Here is a 13551-nt window from a genome sequence, read left to right as displayed (position 1 = left end):
TAAGTTTTTTTCCATTTCCTTACCAAGGGGGCAATGCCATTTTTTCTGATGGAAACATAGAATTCCATTGTGTGTGTGTGTGTGTGTGTGTGTGTGTGTATCTTATACACATATATACCACATATATATTTATACCATATAATATATACCATATAATATATATACCATATATATATATCACATTTTCTTGATCCAGTCATCCACTGAGGAGCATCTAAGTTAATTCCATATCTTATCTATGGTAAACAATACTGAAATTAATATGGTTATGCTGGTGGTTTTAGTGTGGGTTGGCTTGTGGTCATTTGGGATGGGATTGCTGGGCCACAGGGAAACTCTATGTTGTTAGCAAAATACTGTTGCTTTCGGCCAGATATGCTGCAGAGTTCTAGGGAGGTAGAGATTGAAGGATTGCAGTCTGAAGCTTGATTGAGCAAAAGTTAGGAAAACTCTATCCTGAAAGCAAACTGGACATAGTGACACATGCCTGTGGACACAGTACTCAGTAAGTAGAGTAGCCAATCTGGGCCAAATTAAGGGAAGACACTAACTTTCTGAAAAATAAATCAAGAGAACAAGGACCAGGCGGAGTGGCTCAAATGGCAGAACTCTGGCTTACAAACTTGAGGACCTGAGTTCAATCTTCAGTTCTAGATATAAACAAAGAAACAAACAACAAATAATCTTTCCTATGCTACTGTTTTGTATTCTACAATTTTATTCTGCTATTTTTCTTTCTATCTTATATCATTTGAACTACTCAAACCTGCCTATTTTTTCTTGAATTGTTTATCTGTGAAATTCCAATGTTTAGCTCTTGAAACTAGCTACTTTCTAGTAAGAGGTGAAACCAATTTTATCAAACTATAAAGAAGAAATACTCCCATTCTTGTCCACTGAAAAAGGCAGAGAATGCTTTCATCATGAAATGTTCTTACGAATACTACATATAAAAATAGAATATGCTATCTGAACCCTAGAGATTGTTGTCATGACCTTTGACTTGTTCTTTCTAAGAAGACTATAATTCTGAGTGGTTGCCTTATTTACAATGTGGTTTTGGTAATAACACATAATGATTACTTGATCTACTCTTATGTTTTTTTTATTTTTATTTGCCAGCCCTGGGGCTTGAACTTAGGGCCTGGGCTCTGTCCCTGAGCCTCTCTGTGCTCCAGGCTAAAGCTCTACCACATGAGCCAAAATGCCATGTGGTACTGAGGAATTGAACCCAGGGCTTCATGCATGCTAGGCAAGCGCTCTACCACTAAGCAACATTCCCAGCCCCCTTATCTACTTTTAAAAGCTGAAGAATTGTAGTTTCCTTTGTTGAGTCATCCGGCATCTTAGCTCATTCATTTTCCCTTACATATGGAGGTCAAAACAATACCTATGGCTTGTTGGATCTATTACTTAAACAGAAGTTGAATTACCGTGCCTCATCCTTAAACTTAAGCTGCGTGCTGTTGTAAGGTTAAATGAGTTATGTATAACATTGGACTCAAAAGCACCATGGAAGTTTTCCTTCTTTATAGTCTTGCAAATGGCAGGTACACAGAGCAGTGTGCACCATGGTGTCAGTGGAATGTTTGAGGAAGATTGTGTTGTGGAGAGAAAGAACATTGATCAGGGCCAGGAGATCTGATTTGGAGTCAGTAGCCATGGAGCTTTGCAAACTCATTTAGAATTTCTGAATCCTCTTTTTCTAATCAGGAAACAATGCATCCAAACCCTTGAAGTTCCTGGAGGATCACCAGAGTTAATGCATGTGAATATGTATCTGAGAATGTGCCCGGACAATATGAATATGGGCTGTAATAAGATGACAAAATAATCCTTGAGTATATATTTTAAGTCAGCATAAGGAAGACATATTCTTATTTTCACTGGGTGTTTTGTTTTTGTTTTTGTTTTGGCAGTTATAAGAATTGAACTCAGAGTCTTGCATTTGCTAAGTAGGCACTCTACCTATACCTCTACCTCCTTTTTGCACTGGTGGTTATTTTGAGGACAGGATCACAGTTTTTTACCTAGGATGGCCTTGACTATGGTGCTACTATTTGTGTTTCTCTGTATCTCTGAGGATGACAGGTGCATGCTGTTATCATTGCTTAAGATGGAATCTTGCAAATATTTATGCTCTGCCTGTCCTCAAACTGTCGTTTTCTGCTTTCCTCTGAAGCAGCGAGGATTACAGGCTTCAGGCACTGTGCTCAGCATATACTAGTGGTTTTCAATCATTATTGTCTTTAGGTAGTTGTACAAAGGACTGGCCATTTAACAAAGCAGTTTATGACTACATGCTGGAATTTTACTCATCCCTTACAAAGAATGATACTGTACCACTTGGAAAGAAATGCAAATACTTTGAAAAAAAATTATGGGAAGTAAAGTAAGTTAGGCCCGGCGGGACAAGGAATCTGTTTTCCCTTATATAGAGAAGATAGATTTTGATGCTAAAATAAGGATGCAGGTGGACCCATTGTAACAATGACACTATGTTGAAAACGAATTTTACAACTTCGGGGGGAGGGGGAGGAAGGAGTTGGGGAGGTGGGGATGGAAGGGATGGTAGGGGAAAAACAAAGGAGGTAGCAATGCTCAATAGAAAATGTACTCATTATCTTATTTATGTAACTAACGCCTCTGTACAGTATTTCTACAATAAAAACATATATAGAATAAGGAATATTTTGCTCACAAACTCATAAGTAAATACATTGGGTGGCATGCTAGTAGTTCCCAGAATGTTAGGATTAATATTGTGTGTGTGTGTGTGTGTGTGTGTGTGTGTGTGTGTGTGTGTAGGGAGACAGAGAAGACAGAAGGGAAACGAGGGAGGGCAGAAAGAATGGAGGATGAGAAATGTTCATTTGTGTAAGGGATTGGAATAATGGCTTGCAAATATAAGGTCACTTGGAAAATATTCCCTATAACTCATAGCTATTAAAATGAAAGTACATTTTCTATGTACACAATGAAAACCACAAACCATGTGCTTTTTTGAGTTATGAGCTATCATCTCAGCCATAAGAACTGGGCTTCCTTATGTAATTCCCCATTATTATTTGCTTGATTTCCAAAATTCTAATACGAGTATAAACATTTACAATGATTTAACTACCCATCACATCAGAGTGGTAGCTTGATGTAGTGGAAATAAAGAGTTTATAAATATTTGAACAAAAGAAAAAAACATAGGCAAAAACAGCATGAGGAAAGGAAAAATGTAAAAATGGAAAAAGTAGAGGGGAGATGTGAGGGGACTTTGAAATTGAATATGCAAATCTTAGCTCTGATTCTTACAAATTAGTAAACTTTATTTTCTTGTATGCCAGGCATGAATCATTATTAAAGGTAAAGACCAGTAATTCCAGCTAGTGAAGAGGCAGGCATCTGGAGGAGGATCATAGTTTGAGGATAGCCCAGGAAAAACTGTAAGATCATCTACCCAAAAACAACTACAGCAAAGAGGTCTTGGGGATGTGGCTCATGCACTACAGTACCTGCCTAGCAAGTACCAGAGCCTAAGTTCAAACTTCATTACTGCTCAAAAATACTTATTTATAATTTTAATTCACATATGTTGATTATTGCTATTAATTAGTCAGGTAAACTTTGGCAAATAACAATCTCTCTGAATATTAATGTCTTCACCTAACTATGGGGTAATGTCTTGAAAGATTTCAAGAATTAAAAATTCATAATTAGATGAGTAAGTCCTTGAGTTCTACTGTCCAGCATACTACTTATAATTAGCAGTAGTGTGGTATATTCCTTTTTTGATATGTGGGTAAATATTATGTAGGTGTACTTATCGTATATATAAGGCAATTCAGAGGGCTGGGAGAAACTTTCAGAAGTGATGAATATGTTTATAACAGAATATGTTTGATGGTATCACAGCTACATACATTTTTAGGTATTTTTAATTTAAATTTTATTGTACAGGTGATGAACAGAGGGGTTGCTTACATAAGTCAGGTAATGAGTAGATTTTCTTTTTTCTTTTTCTTTCTTTTTTTTTTTTTTTGTTGGTCATAAGGCATGAACTCTGGGCCTGGGCGCTGTCCCTCAGCTCTTCAGCTTAAGGCTAGTGCTCCACCACTTGAGCCATAGCACCACTTCTGGCTTTTTCTGCTTATGTAATGCTGAGGAATTGAACCCAGGGCTTCATGCATGCAAGACAAGCACTCTATCACTGAGCCACCTTCCCAGTCTTATTTTTGATAGAGTGCCACCTTCCCAGTCTTATTTTTGAAGAGTGTTCCTCCCTCCCTCATTTTCTCTCATTTTCCCCCTCTCAATACTCCAACCCTACCAAGTTATAAAGTTCATTTCCAACATAGTGTCTAGTGAGTATCATTGTTGCATTGGTTTATCCTTTGTCCCACCAATTCTGATTCCCCCAAACCAGATAAACTTATATATAAGACAAAGAATTAAAAAATATAAAAAAGTGACAACAGGGAATAAACCAAAGGAGAAAAAGAAAAAAGAAATAACTGCAAGCAGTACAATAAAAAAAACTATTGTTTCCATTTCTTGAAGTTCATTTCAATAAGCATCACTTTAACAAATTGTTTAAATAAGGATACAGGTGGACCCATTGCAACAATGAGTGTACAAGTCGTTATGTCAAAAACGAACTTTACAACTTTGGTGCGTGGGTGGTGGGGTGGAGAGGGCGGGGGGAAGGATGGGAAGGGATGGGAAGGGGAAACAAAGGAGGAGGCTACAATGCTTGATAAGAAATGTACTCTTTATCTTGCCATGCAATTGTAACCCTTCTGTATAGTATCTTCACAATAAAAAAAGAAGAAAAAAACATCATTTTATATTTCAAATGCACATAACTATTGAGCCATTATGATCCTCTGTTAAGAATATACTAGAAGATTTAAACCAACTGGATAGAACCATAACAAGTAATGAAATAGAAATGGCAATAAAAGAGCTCCCATCCAAGAAAAGCCCAGGACCAGATGGATTCACTACTGATAAGGTCTTGAAAGGACCACTCACTCCAATACTCCTCAAACTCTTCAATGAAATTGAAAGCAAAAGTTCACTACCAAATTCATTCTATGAAGCCAGCATAACTCTCATCCCAAAACCAGACAGAGACTCATCAAAAAAGACAACTATAGACTCATTTCTTTAATGAACATCAATGCAAAACCTCTCAATAAAATTTTTGCCAACTGATTTTAATAACTAATAAAAAAATCATACACTAGGATCAAATGGGATTCATTCCAGGGGTGCAAAGCTGGTTCAATATATACAAGTCAATTAATGTAATTCAACGTATCAACAGGAGCAAGGACAAGAACCACATGATTATCTCAATAGATGCAGAAAAAGCATTTGACAAAATTCAACACCTCTTTATGATAAAAGCTCAGGAGAAGCCAGGAATCCATGGAACATCCTCAATATAATAAAGACTGTATATGACAAACCTACAGCCAGCATTATACTTAATGGTGAAACACTAAAGCCATTTCCTCTAAAATCAGGAATGAGGATGTCTGCTCTCTCCACTCCTCTTCAATATAGTATTGGAATTCCTAGCCAGAACAATAGGCAAGAGACACATATAAAGGGGATTCAAATAGGGAAAGAAGAAGTAAAATTCTCCCTCTTTGTAGATGACATGATCCTGGTATTTAAAGAACCCCATGGATTTCTCTCCCAAAACTTTGGCAAAGTAGCAGGGTATAAAATTAACCCACAAAAATCAATAGTTTTTCCTGTATGGTAACAATTAGAAGAGTGAGGCTAAAATCAGGAAAGCAACTTCTTTTGTAATAGCCTAAAACAAAAATCCCCAGGAATTAACCAAAGATGTGAAGGAACTCTATGGTAAAAACTTTAAAAACCTGAAGAAGGAAATTAAAGCCGATTTAAGGAAATGAACAGATACATTTTTTCTTTTTTTTTGTTGGTTGAGGGGCTTGAACTCTGGGCCTGGGCGCTGTCCCTGCGCTCTTGAGCTCAAGGCTAGCGCTCTTCTGCTTGAGCCAAAACGCCACTTCCAGTTTTCTAATGGTTTATTGGAAATAAGAGTCTCATGGACTTTCCTGCCCAGGCTTGCTGAACCATGATCCTCAGATCTCTGCCTCCTGAGTAGCTGGGATTACAGGCGTGAGCCAAAGGTGTCCAGCACAGATACATATTTTAAATCCATGAAGTTGTATATATTAAATACAGCTTTCCATATGTCAATCATAGCTTAATGAAGTGCCCTTCAACATTACTCTTATAAAATGTTCAGTGAATAATAGGTTTATTGCTGTTGTTGTTTTTTGGTCCAGGGGCTTGAACTTAGGGCCTGGGCACTGTCCTTGAACCTCTTTGTGCTTAAGGCTAGCACTCTACCATTTGAGCCAAAGGGCCACTTCTGGCCTTTTCTGTTTATGTTCAGAATTGAACCCAGGGTTTCATGCATGTTAGGTAAGCAATCTACCACTAAGCCACATTCCCATCCCTAATAGGTGTTTAATAAGTTGCTGCTGACAATTCTTGAACTTAGGCCAGTGCTGCTGGTCCCATTACCTCCATCAGCAAACTGCACCACCAACAGCATCTCCAGAAACTTCTCACATAAGACCCTGCTCCAAATAACACACTTTAGAGAGGAATGGTTTCAGAAGTATGATCATGAGTTTGGATAAAAAGTATTTTTTTAATTTAAATTTTATTGTAAAGGTGATATAAAAAGGGGCTACAGTTAAATAAATCAGGCAGGTGTACATTTCTTTTTGTTTTTGTTTTTGTTGGTTGTGGGGTCTGAACTCTGGGCCTGGGCCTGGCCTCAGCTCTTCAGGTCAGGCTAGCACTCTACCACTTGAGCCACAGTGCCACTTCCGGTTTTTCTGCTTATGTGGTGCTGAGGAATCGAACCCAGGGCCTCTTGCATTCAAGGCAACCACTCTTCCACTGAGCTACTTTCTCAGCCCTACATTTCTTTTTGAACAGTGTTATCCCTTCCCTCATTTTCTCCCATTTATCCCCTCTCCATACTCCTTTTCCAACATAGTCTGTGGTGAATATCGGTGTTGACTTGGTTCATCAGTGTTGAATTGTGCTAATAGTGGGGCTTGAACTCAGGGCTTTGTGCTCTTGCATGGCCTTTTTGCTCAAGTCTGGTGCTCAACCATTTGAGCCATAGCTCCACTTGCAGACTTTTGATAGTTCATTGGATATAAAAGTCTCATGGACTTTCCTGCTTATGAACCCTGATCCTCATATCTTAGCCTCCTAAGTAGCTAGGATTACAGGCTTGAGCCACCTTGGTGCTTGGGGCAGTACTATGCATTTTTTTAAAGCATGTTTCTCAAGGTCTAATTGGATGCAAATAAGTCTCAGAGAATCTGGGAAAAAACATTAGCACCTCATTTTTATCTGAAGGAAAGAAGTTGGAGGCATCAATCACCTGAACACATCTAAACTGTCCTGTCACCTGAAATCACAAAGCTCATGTCCTTTGTAATGGAAGCGACTTATTCACAGATGTGAAGGGAAAGATGATTAAAGAAACACTCACCGATAGGATCTGGTCTCCTCTCTGGAGTTCCCCACTCAGGTCTGCTGGTCCCCCGGCCAGAATGAAGGATACAAAAATACCTTCTCCATCTTCCCCACCCACAATGTTGAAGCCCAGGCCAGTAGAGCCTTTGTGCAGGACCACCTTGCGGGGTTCCCTGTAGGAAGAAATGGAGAACACAGCTCACAGAGTGTCCCACTCAAAGTATTGCTTCTTTCTATTTTCACTGGGCTGCATGACACCAGCCATTTGCTACCTGCAATGGTTCCATAGGCAAGGTATAGCTAATGCTTTTTGGCTAATACCAAAGAGAGATGAGTTCCTCAACTACCGAAACACCATGCAGAAACGTGCCTTAGTTCCAAAACTTTCTTTTCTTTTTTTGGGTACCAAAAACATTGGTACCTAATGCTTTCACAAACTGGCTATTGCTCTATTAAATGATCTATACTTCTAACCTACCCAAACATTCTTAAACTAGCAGAATAAGAGTTTCCAGAATTAGTGACACTTAAGAATCCATTTTTATTTATTTTGCCTGTCCCAGTGCTTGAATTTGGGGCCCAAAGCTCTTGATTAGCTTTCTTGCTTGTGGTTGGCACTCTATCACTTGAGTCATGATATTAGCTTGGTTTTTGGCTGGTTATTTCAGAGATAGGATCTCCTGGGCATTTCTGCCAGGGCTAGCTTCAAACCTTGATCGTCCAGATTTCAATCTCTTGAGCAGTTAGGATTAAATGTGTGAACCACTGGTGTCTCGTTGAGGATTCACTTTACTTGCCTGAGTACTTCATGATAAGTTGCTTGCATGGTGGTCTCTCTTTGAAATTCATGCTGCCCATACCATCCTTTGCAGGCTTCACACCTGTACTAGTTCCCTGCACTGAAGCATCATCCAAACCCATTCTCTACTGTAATGTAAATCTAATGAACCTATGTGTCAGCTTCATTATCTTCAGTTACCTTATGCTCCAGCCACATCAAAATCCTGGGGTTTCCCTAAAGCCTCTGACCTCTGTGACTTGTCTGTGGCCCTTGTAAACTCAGCTAAGATGTCACATTTCTGACTCCCCAGGGGCTGGTGGTTCCTTACTCCTTGGGCCATGCTGGGTCTTGGATATTAACTTGAGAGCAGCATTTTTGCCCTGTGCAGTGATTGCTCAGATGTGCTTTGCTGAAGGTGAACCCTTAGAGACCAGGCTTAAGCAGCATCCCAGGATAGCAAGAGGTCTAACAACCAGTGAGAACTAGGAAACTGACATTTAATAAACAGGGAAACTCCCAATGTGATTTAGACCTCTACCTCTTATTATAATTACTTATGCAAATTTATTTTCTTCTTGTTAGACCTTTGAATAAGGGTTGGAAAAATTTAAGTCATGGGAAAAGTATGGATAACATAAAGCAAACTAGGAAACACATTTAATCTAAAGGGGGGTGCTGCTTGTTGATGAATGTTACCAGATTTCCAATTTTTAAAAGATAAGTAAAGAATCTAGATCTTTATGTGAATTTTACTAAGTCTTTTTTTTGTTTGTTTTTGGTCAGTCATGGGTCTTGAACTCAGGGCCAGGATGCTGTCTCTGAGCTTTTTTGTTCAAGGTTAGTGCTCTACCACTTTGAGCCACAGCACCACTTCTGGTTTTCTAGCGTTAATTGGAGATGAGTCTCACAGACTTTCCTGTCCCAGCTGGCTTTGAACCATTATCCTCAGATCTCAGCCTCCTGAGTAGCTAGGATACAGGCATGAGCCACTGGCACCTGGTCAAAATTTTGTTTTTCTTTTTTTTTTTTTTAATTTAAATTTTATTTTATTTTATTTGAGAACATACTGTACAGAGGGGTTACAATTACATTGGCAGGATAATGCATACATTTCTTATCAAGCATTGCAGCCTCCTCCTTTGTTTACCCTTCACCTCCCTTCCCAGCCTCCCCCCTCCCCCCCACCCAATCATACCCCCCTCCCCCCCCACACCGACATTGTAAAGCTTGCTTTGACATGACATTTTGTAATTCTCCTTGTTGCAACAGGTCCACGTGAATCCTTCAATGCTTTTCAGTGAAGCCCAGTACAATACTTGACTTACATAATTCCCTGTAACTTTTAGTTTAGTACTCTGCGTTTTATTCACCTACTTCTTATCCTTCTCTTTTCTGATTTTCCTACTCTGGAATACCTTTTTTTAATAATACTTTTCTCTTGTGTTCAATTTTTTTCTCCTGTCTGAGAATTGCTGAAGAATACAGCCTTAGGATGACCCATTCCTAAACACTTGGAGCCACAGCACTCATTTCTGCAGGTTTATTACCAAAGCCAGTAACGCTGGGTCTGATGAATAAATAGCCGATGTTTCTATGAATTGTTTGTGGCCTCCAGTGAGGAAAGCATGTTCTGCAGTTTTGGTGTCATGGCTTATATTTCTACAGTATATATAATTACCTTACTGAGAATAATGCTCAATAAATGTTTGATGATCACATAAATGAGTATCCACAGCAATTTGCAAAGAACTTCAATACTTCTCTTACTGAAATGTTGGCTGTAATTTGCCATGTTGATTATTTTCTCTTTCTCAAGAATTCAGATGGCACAGACCCAGTGAATAGTCATTAAACACCATTAAAGACTGATAATGGAACAAGTCTAACCCTTATTGTTCATTCATGACTTAGCTCAGGGATTGATCATCTGGAAGGTCCCAATGCTGTACTGGGTTGGAGGTCTCCCCCAGAATTCTATGTGTCTGTTGTAGTGCTTATTATTTCCACTAGCTTGGGAACTCTCCCTCTCTAGCTGTCATGGTCAAGTTTGAGAGCAAGACTGGGCTGTCTGCTTTTCATCTCCAATATCAGGAGATAAAATAGGTGCTCAGTGCCCACTAATCACCGTTTTCATATTGCATTGCAAACATGGAACCTAGAATAGGTGGAACCTGATGAACCATAATGTCTTTTGTTTACAAAGTTATATATCCACTTAAAATGTACGTTGTATTCATCCATGCTTTTTGGTTTTTCATTTTGTGTTAGTCCTGGAGCCTGAACTCAGGGTCTGGCCCTGTTCTGAACTTTCGTGTTCAAGACACAAAAAAGCTGTGGCTCTACCACTTGAGCCACAGCTCCATTTCAGAGTTTTTTCAGTTTTTCAGAGATAACAGTCTTACAGACTTTTCTGCCCAGGCTGGCTTCAAAACACAATCCTTAGATCTCAGCCTCTTGAGTAGCTAGGATAGTGGTGTGAGCCACCAGGACCCAACTCATGAAACTTTTAATAGACAAATATCTACAGAATACACACTTGTAGTCACTGTGAATATAGAGAGTGAAGAGACTGGCATGGGAGAAGCCACCTGGAAACAGTGATCAAAGTTCGAAAACATGACTGATGATTGACAGATACTAGTGAGAGCAATAACTTAGTGTAGCCGTGAATGAAAACTGACCAGTGTTTATCCTTTCATCATTAACACCCAGACAAAAGCATGCTATATTCACTTATGCATTTCACTTTTCTCTTTATGTGATATAAAAGGGCTTTATAATTAAAAAACCTTTTGAACAAACTGGAGCAGTGCTAGGCTGACCTCCAAGCTGCGTCTGGTCATCAGCAGCATAATCTTGCTTAGCTGGAAATTAAGAAGATGCTCTAAGCCAGCTGGGATGTTTCTGACAGGGGGAGCTGGTGCTGAGGGTTGTGTCTTATTTCAGATGTCTTCAGAGAGCTCCAGACTCAAGAAGGAAATTGATTACTTAGGCTTGATTTGCTGTGTAAAGCGGAACCAAGTAGTAAAGTGTTTCTAAAATGCGTTACTCTCTAGCTCAAAAGCTTTTTAGGGATCTGTATGCCCTCAGGGTAAGGTCCACAAATCCCTGCCAGTGATTGAGTTTAGAGCCTCAGGTATGCTAAGTAAGTGATCTAAACACTTTGCCACACCCCAGCTCTTGGTCTATGCAAGATATTTGATTCTACCTACCTTTCCAATGTGTAACATCAATGCATGCCATTGTACCCATGTTCTAGCCAGGCAAGGGTGCCAGCTCCTCACAGCCAGTTATTATTGCATGCCTTGTCTCACTTAGGGTGTCAGCGTTCGCTAAAGTCATCCCTTCTCTTGCTATTCTTGTCTATCTAAGAGCCTGTGAAACTGAGATTAGGTAATGTCTCCTGTCAGCTGCCCACTCTGCCTTCACCTCCAGATGATCTGACTGACCGCTTCTCTTTTTATTATTTTATTTTATATATATATATTTTACTTGTTAAATGAAGTTGCATTATGTTGACCAGGCTGGACTCAAACTCCTGATGATGACGGTCCTCAAATGACCAGAGTTCAGATAATCCTCCTACCTCAGCATCCCAAGTAGCAGTGACTACAAGTGTAAACCTCGTCATCCCATTCCTCTTCTCTTGGTTTGAAACTACATTGTCATTTTGCTGATGCCACTGTTGGCTTTTCAGTTCCCCAGTTACTTTGCTTACACATCTATCTGTTCTATGAATCTGAGAGATAAAGGATCTTCCATTTTTTTGTGTGTTTGGCTTTGATCATTTTGAGAAGAAACGTGTAGGTTGACCAGCAAAACAAAATACACTTTACAAATAAAGATAATGTAAATGAGGATTTGGGGGGAAACATACTGACTTGTAGTTCCATCCCCTGAGATCCGTGAGCACTGGACTTTCCCCTTTGTGTGTCAATTTACTTGCTTGGTTAGTGCAGGATTCACCTGGGGCTCCTGGGGAAGTGGCACAACTCCGATAAGACAATGATAAAACTATAGATCATAAGAAGCATTATGGAAAAAATATACCAAGAAATTTGATTTCTAGTTACTTTGAAGATTAGATGTTCTGCTATATAGCAGCTAAAAAATCTAGAATGAAATACTTAGAAAACACTTTCAAATGTCTGGCTAAGCTTGCAAGGAAAAAAACCTGTGCAGCAGTTAAATATTCAGAGGAAAAACAAAAAAACCGACTACTGAAATAGCAGAGACTGAAGAGCACAGAAGATGGCCAGATCCAGTGTCCAGAGTTGATGGCTGCAGAGGGAGTAGGATTGTGTGGGCCTTGAGGTGGGGTCAGACACCTCAGAACAAAATTACAACTCTGGCCAGGTGCCAGTGGTTCATGCCTGTAATCTTAGCTACTCAGGTAGGTGAAAACCTCAAGTGGCTAAGACCTGATGATCCTGGTTCAAAGCCAGCAGGAGTAGGGAAGTCTATGAGACTTTTCTCTCCAACTAACCAGCAAAAAGCCCAAAGTGGAGCTGTAGCTCAAGTGGTAGAACACTAGCTTTGAGCAAAAAAAAATCTTAGGGACGGTACCTAGGCCCTGAATTCAATCCCTAGCACTGGCACAAAAAGGCAAAAAAAAAAAACAAAAAACAAAAAAAACACTGAATGGCTACACCTTAAACAAAAGAATGAAGCACAGAATCACTAGCCCTTCTAAAAACATCATGAATAATCTCTGTCTTAACCTGGGCTGAAAGCAAGAAGAAAATGCCTAGGAATTATTTAATAAATTAACTTTATTTATGAATTAATAAATTATTTATGAATTGCCTCTGGGAATAGAATTCATAAAACTGAGTAAATTAGGAGAAGAAAGGAGAGAGTCTGTCTGGGTGAGAAGAAGAAGCTGAGGGTCAACTCCAGCATTGTGAGGAAGGGGTATGCTCCAGTTATGACTGCAAGCCGCTGACATGAGCAAGTTGCCTGGTAAGCCAGGATAACACATGAGATGCGTTCATCTGCTCATCCTCACTCAATGGCAATAGCTAGTAAGGGCACCAAGTGATTAACGCGTCTTATTCCACCTGCTCATTAAAATGTTGCTTTCCATGCTGCTCTACCTAATAGGAAGGATGTGTTAATAAGTACATTCTTGAACTTGAAGTTCTCTCTTTTCCTTGTTATAGGGAAATAAAACAGCATTATAGCACACGAGCTTGGTCACCCCTGGATACACTGACTGAAATTGAGTTTTAAAG

The 13551-nt window shown here is 39.4% G+C and overlaps 1 protein-coding gene across 29 annotated transcripts in view; it reads right to left on the bottom strand.

Moving 5' to 3' along the window:
• The window catches only part of Dlg2 (discs large MAGUK scaffold protein 2), a 2075786-nt gene that overhangs the window by 385910 nt on the left and 1676325 nt on the right, over window positions 1–13551 (bottom strand). For all 29 annotated transcript variants that reach the window (XM_070034861.1, XM_070034862.1, XM_070034867.1 and 26 more), the window contains one exon: window positions 7553–7709. In XM_070034861.1, coding sequence (XP_069890962.1) covers window positions 7553–7709 — 157 coding nt within the window. The remainder of the gene's footprint in view (window positions 1–7552; window positions 7710–13551) is intronic.

Source organism: Dipodomys merriami, unplaced genomic scaffold (genome assembly GCF_024711535.1).
Source record: "Dipodomys merriami isolate MVZ:Mamm:240054 unplaced genomic scaffold, mDipMer1.0.p SCAF_25, whole genome shotgun sequence".
NCBI lineage: Eukaryota > Metazoa > Chordata > Mammalia > Rodentia > Heteromyidae > Dipodomys > Dipodomys merriami.
The sequence above is the reverse complement of the archived record's forward strand: the minus strand, read 5'-3'. Positions and strand labels throughout refer to the sequence as shown.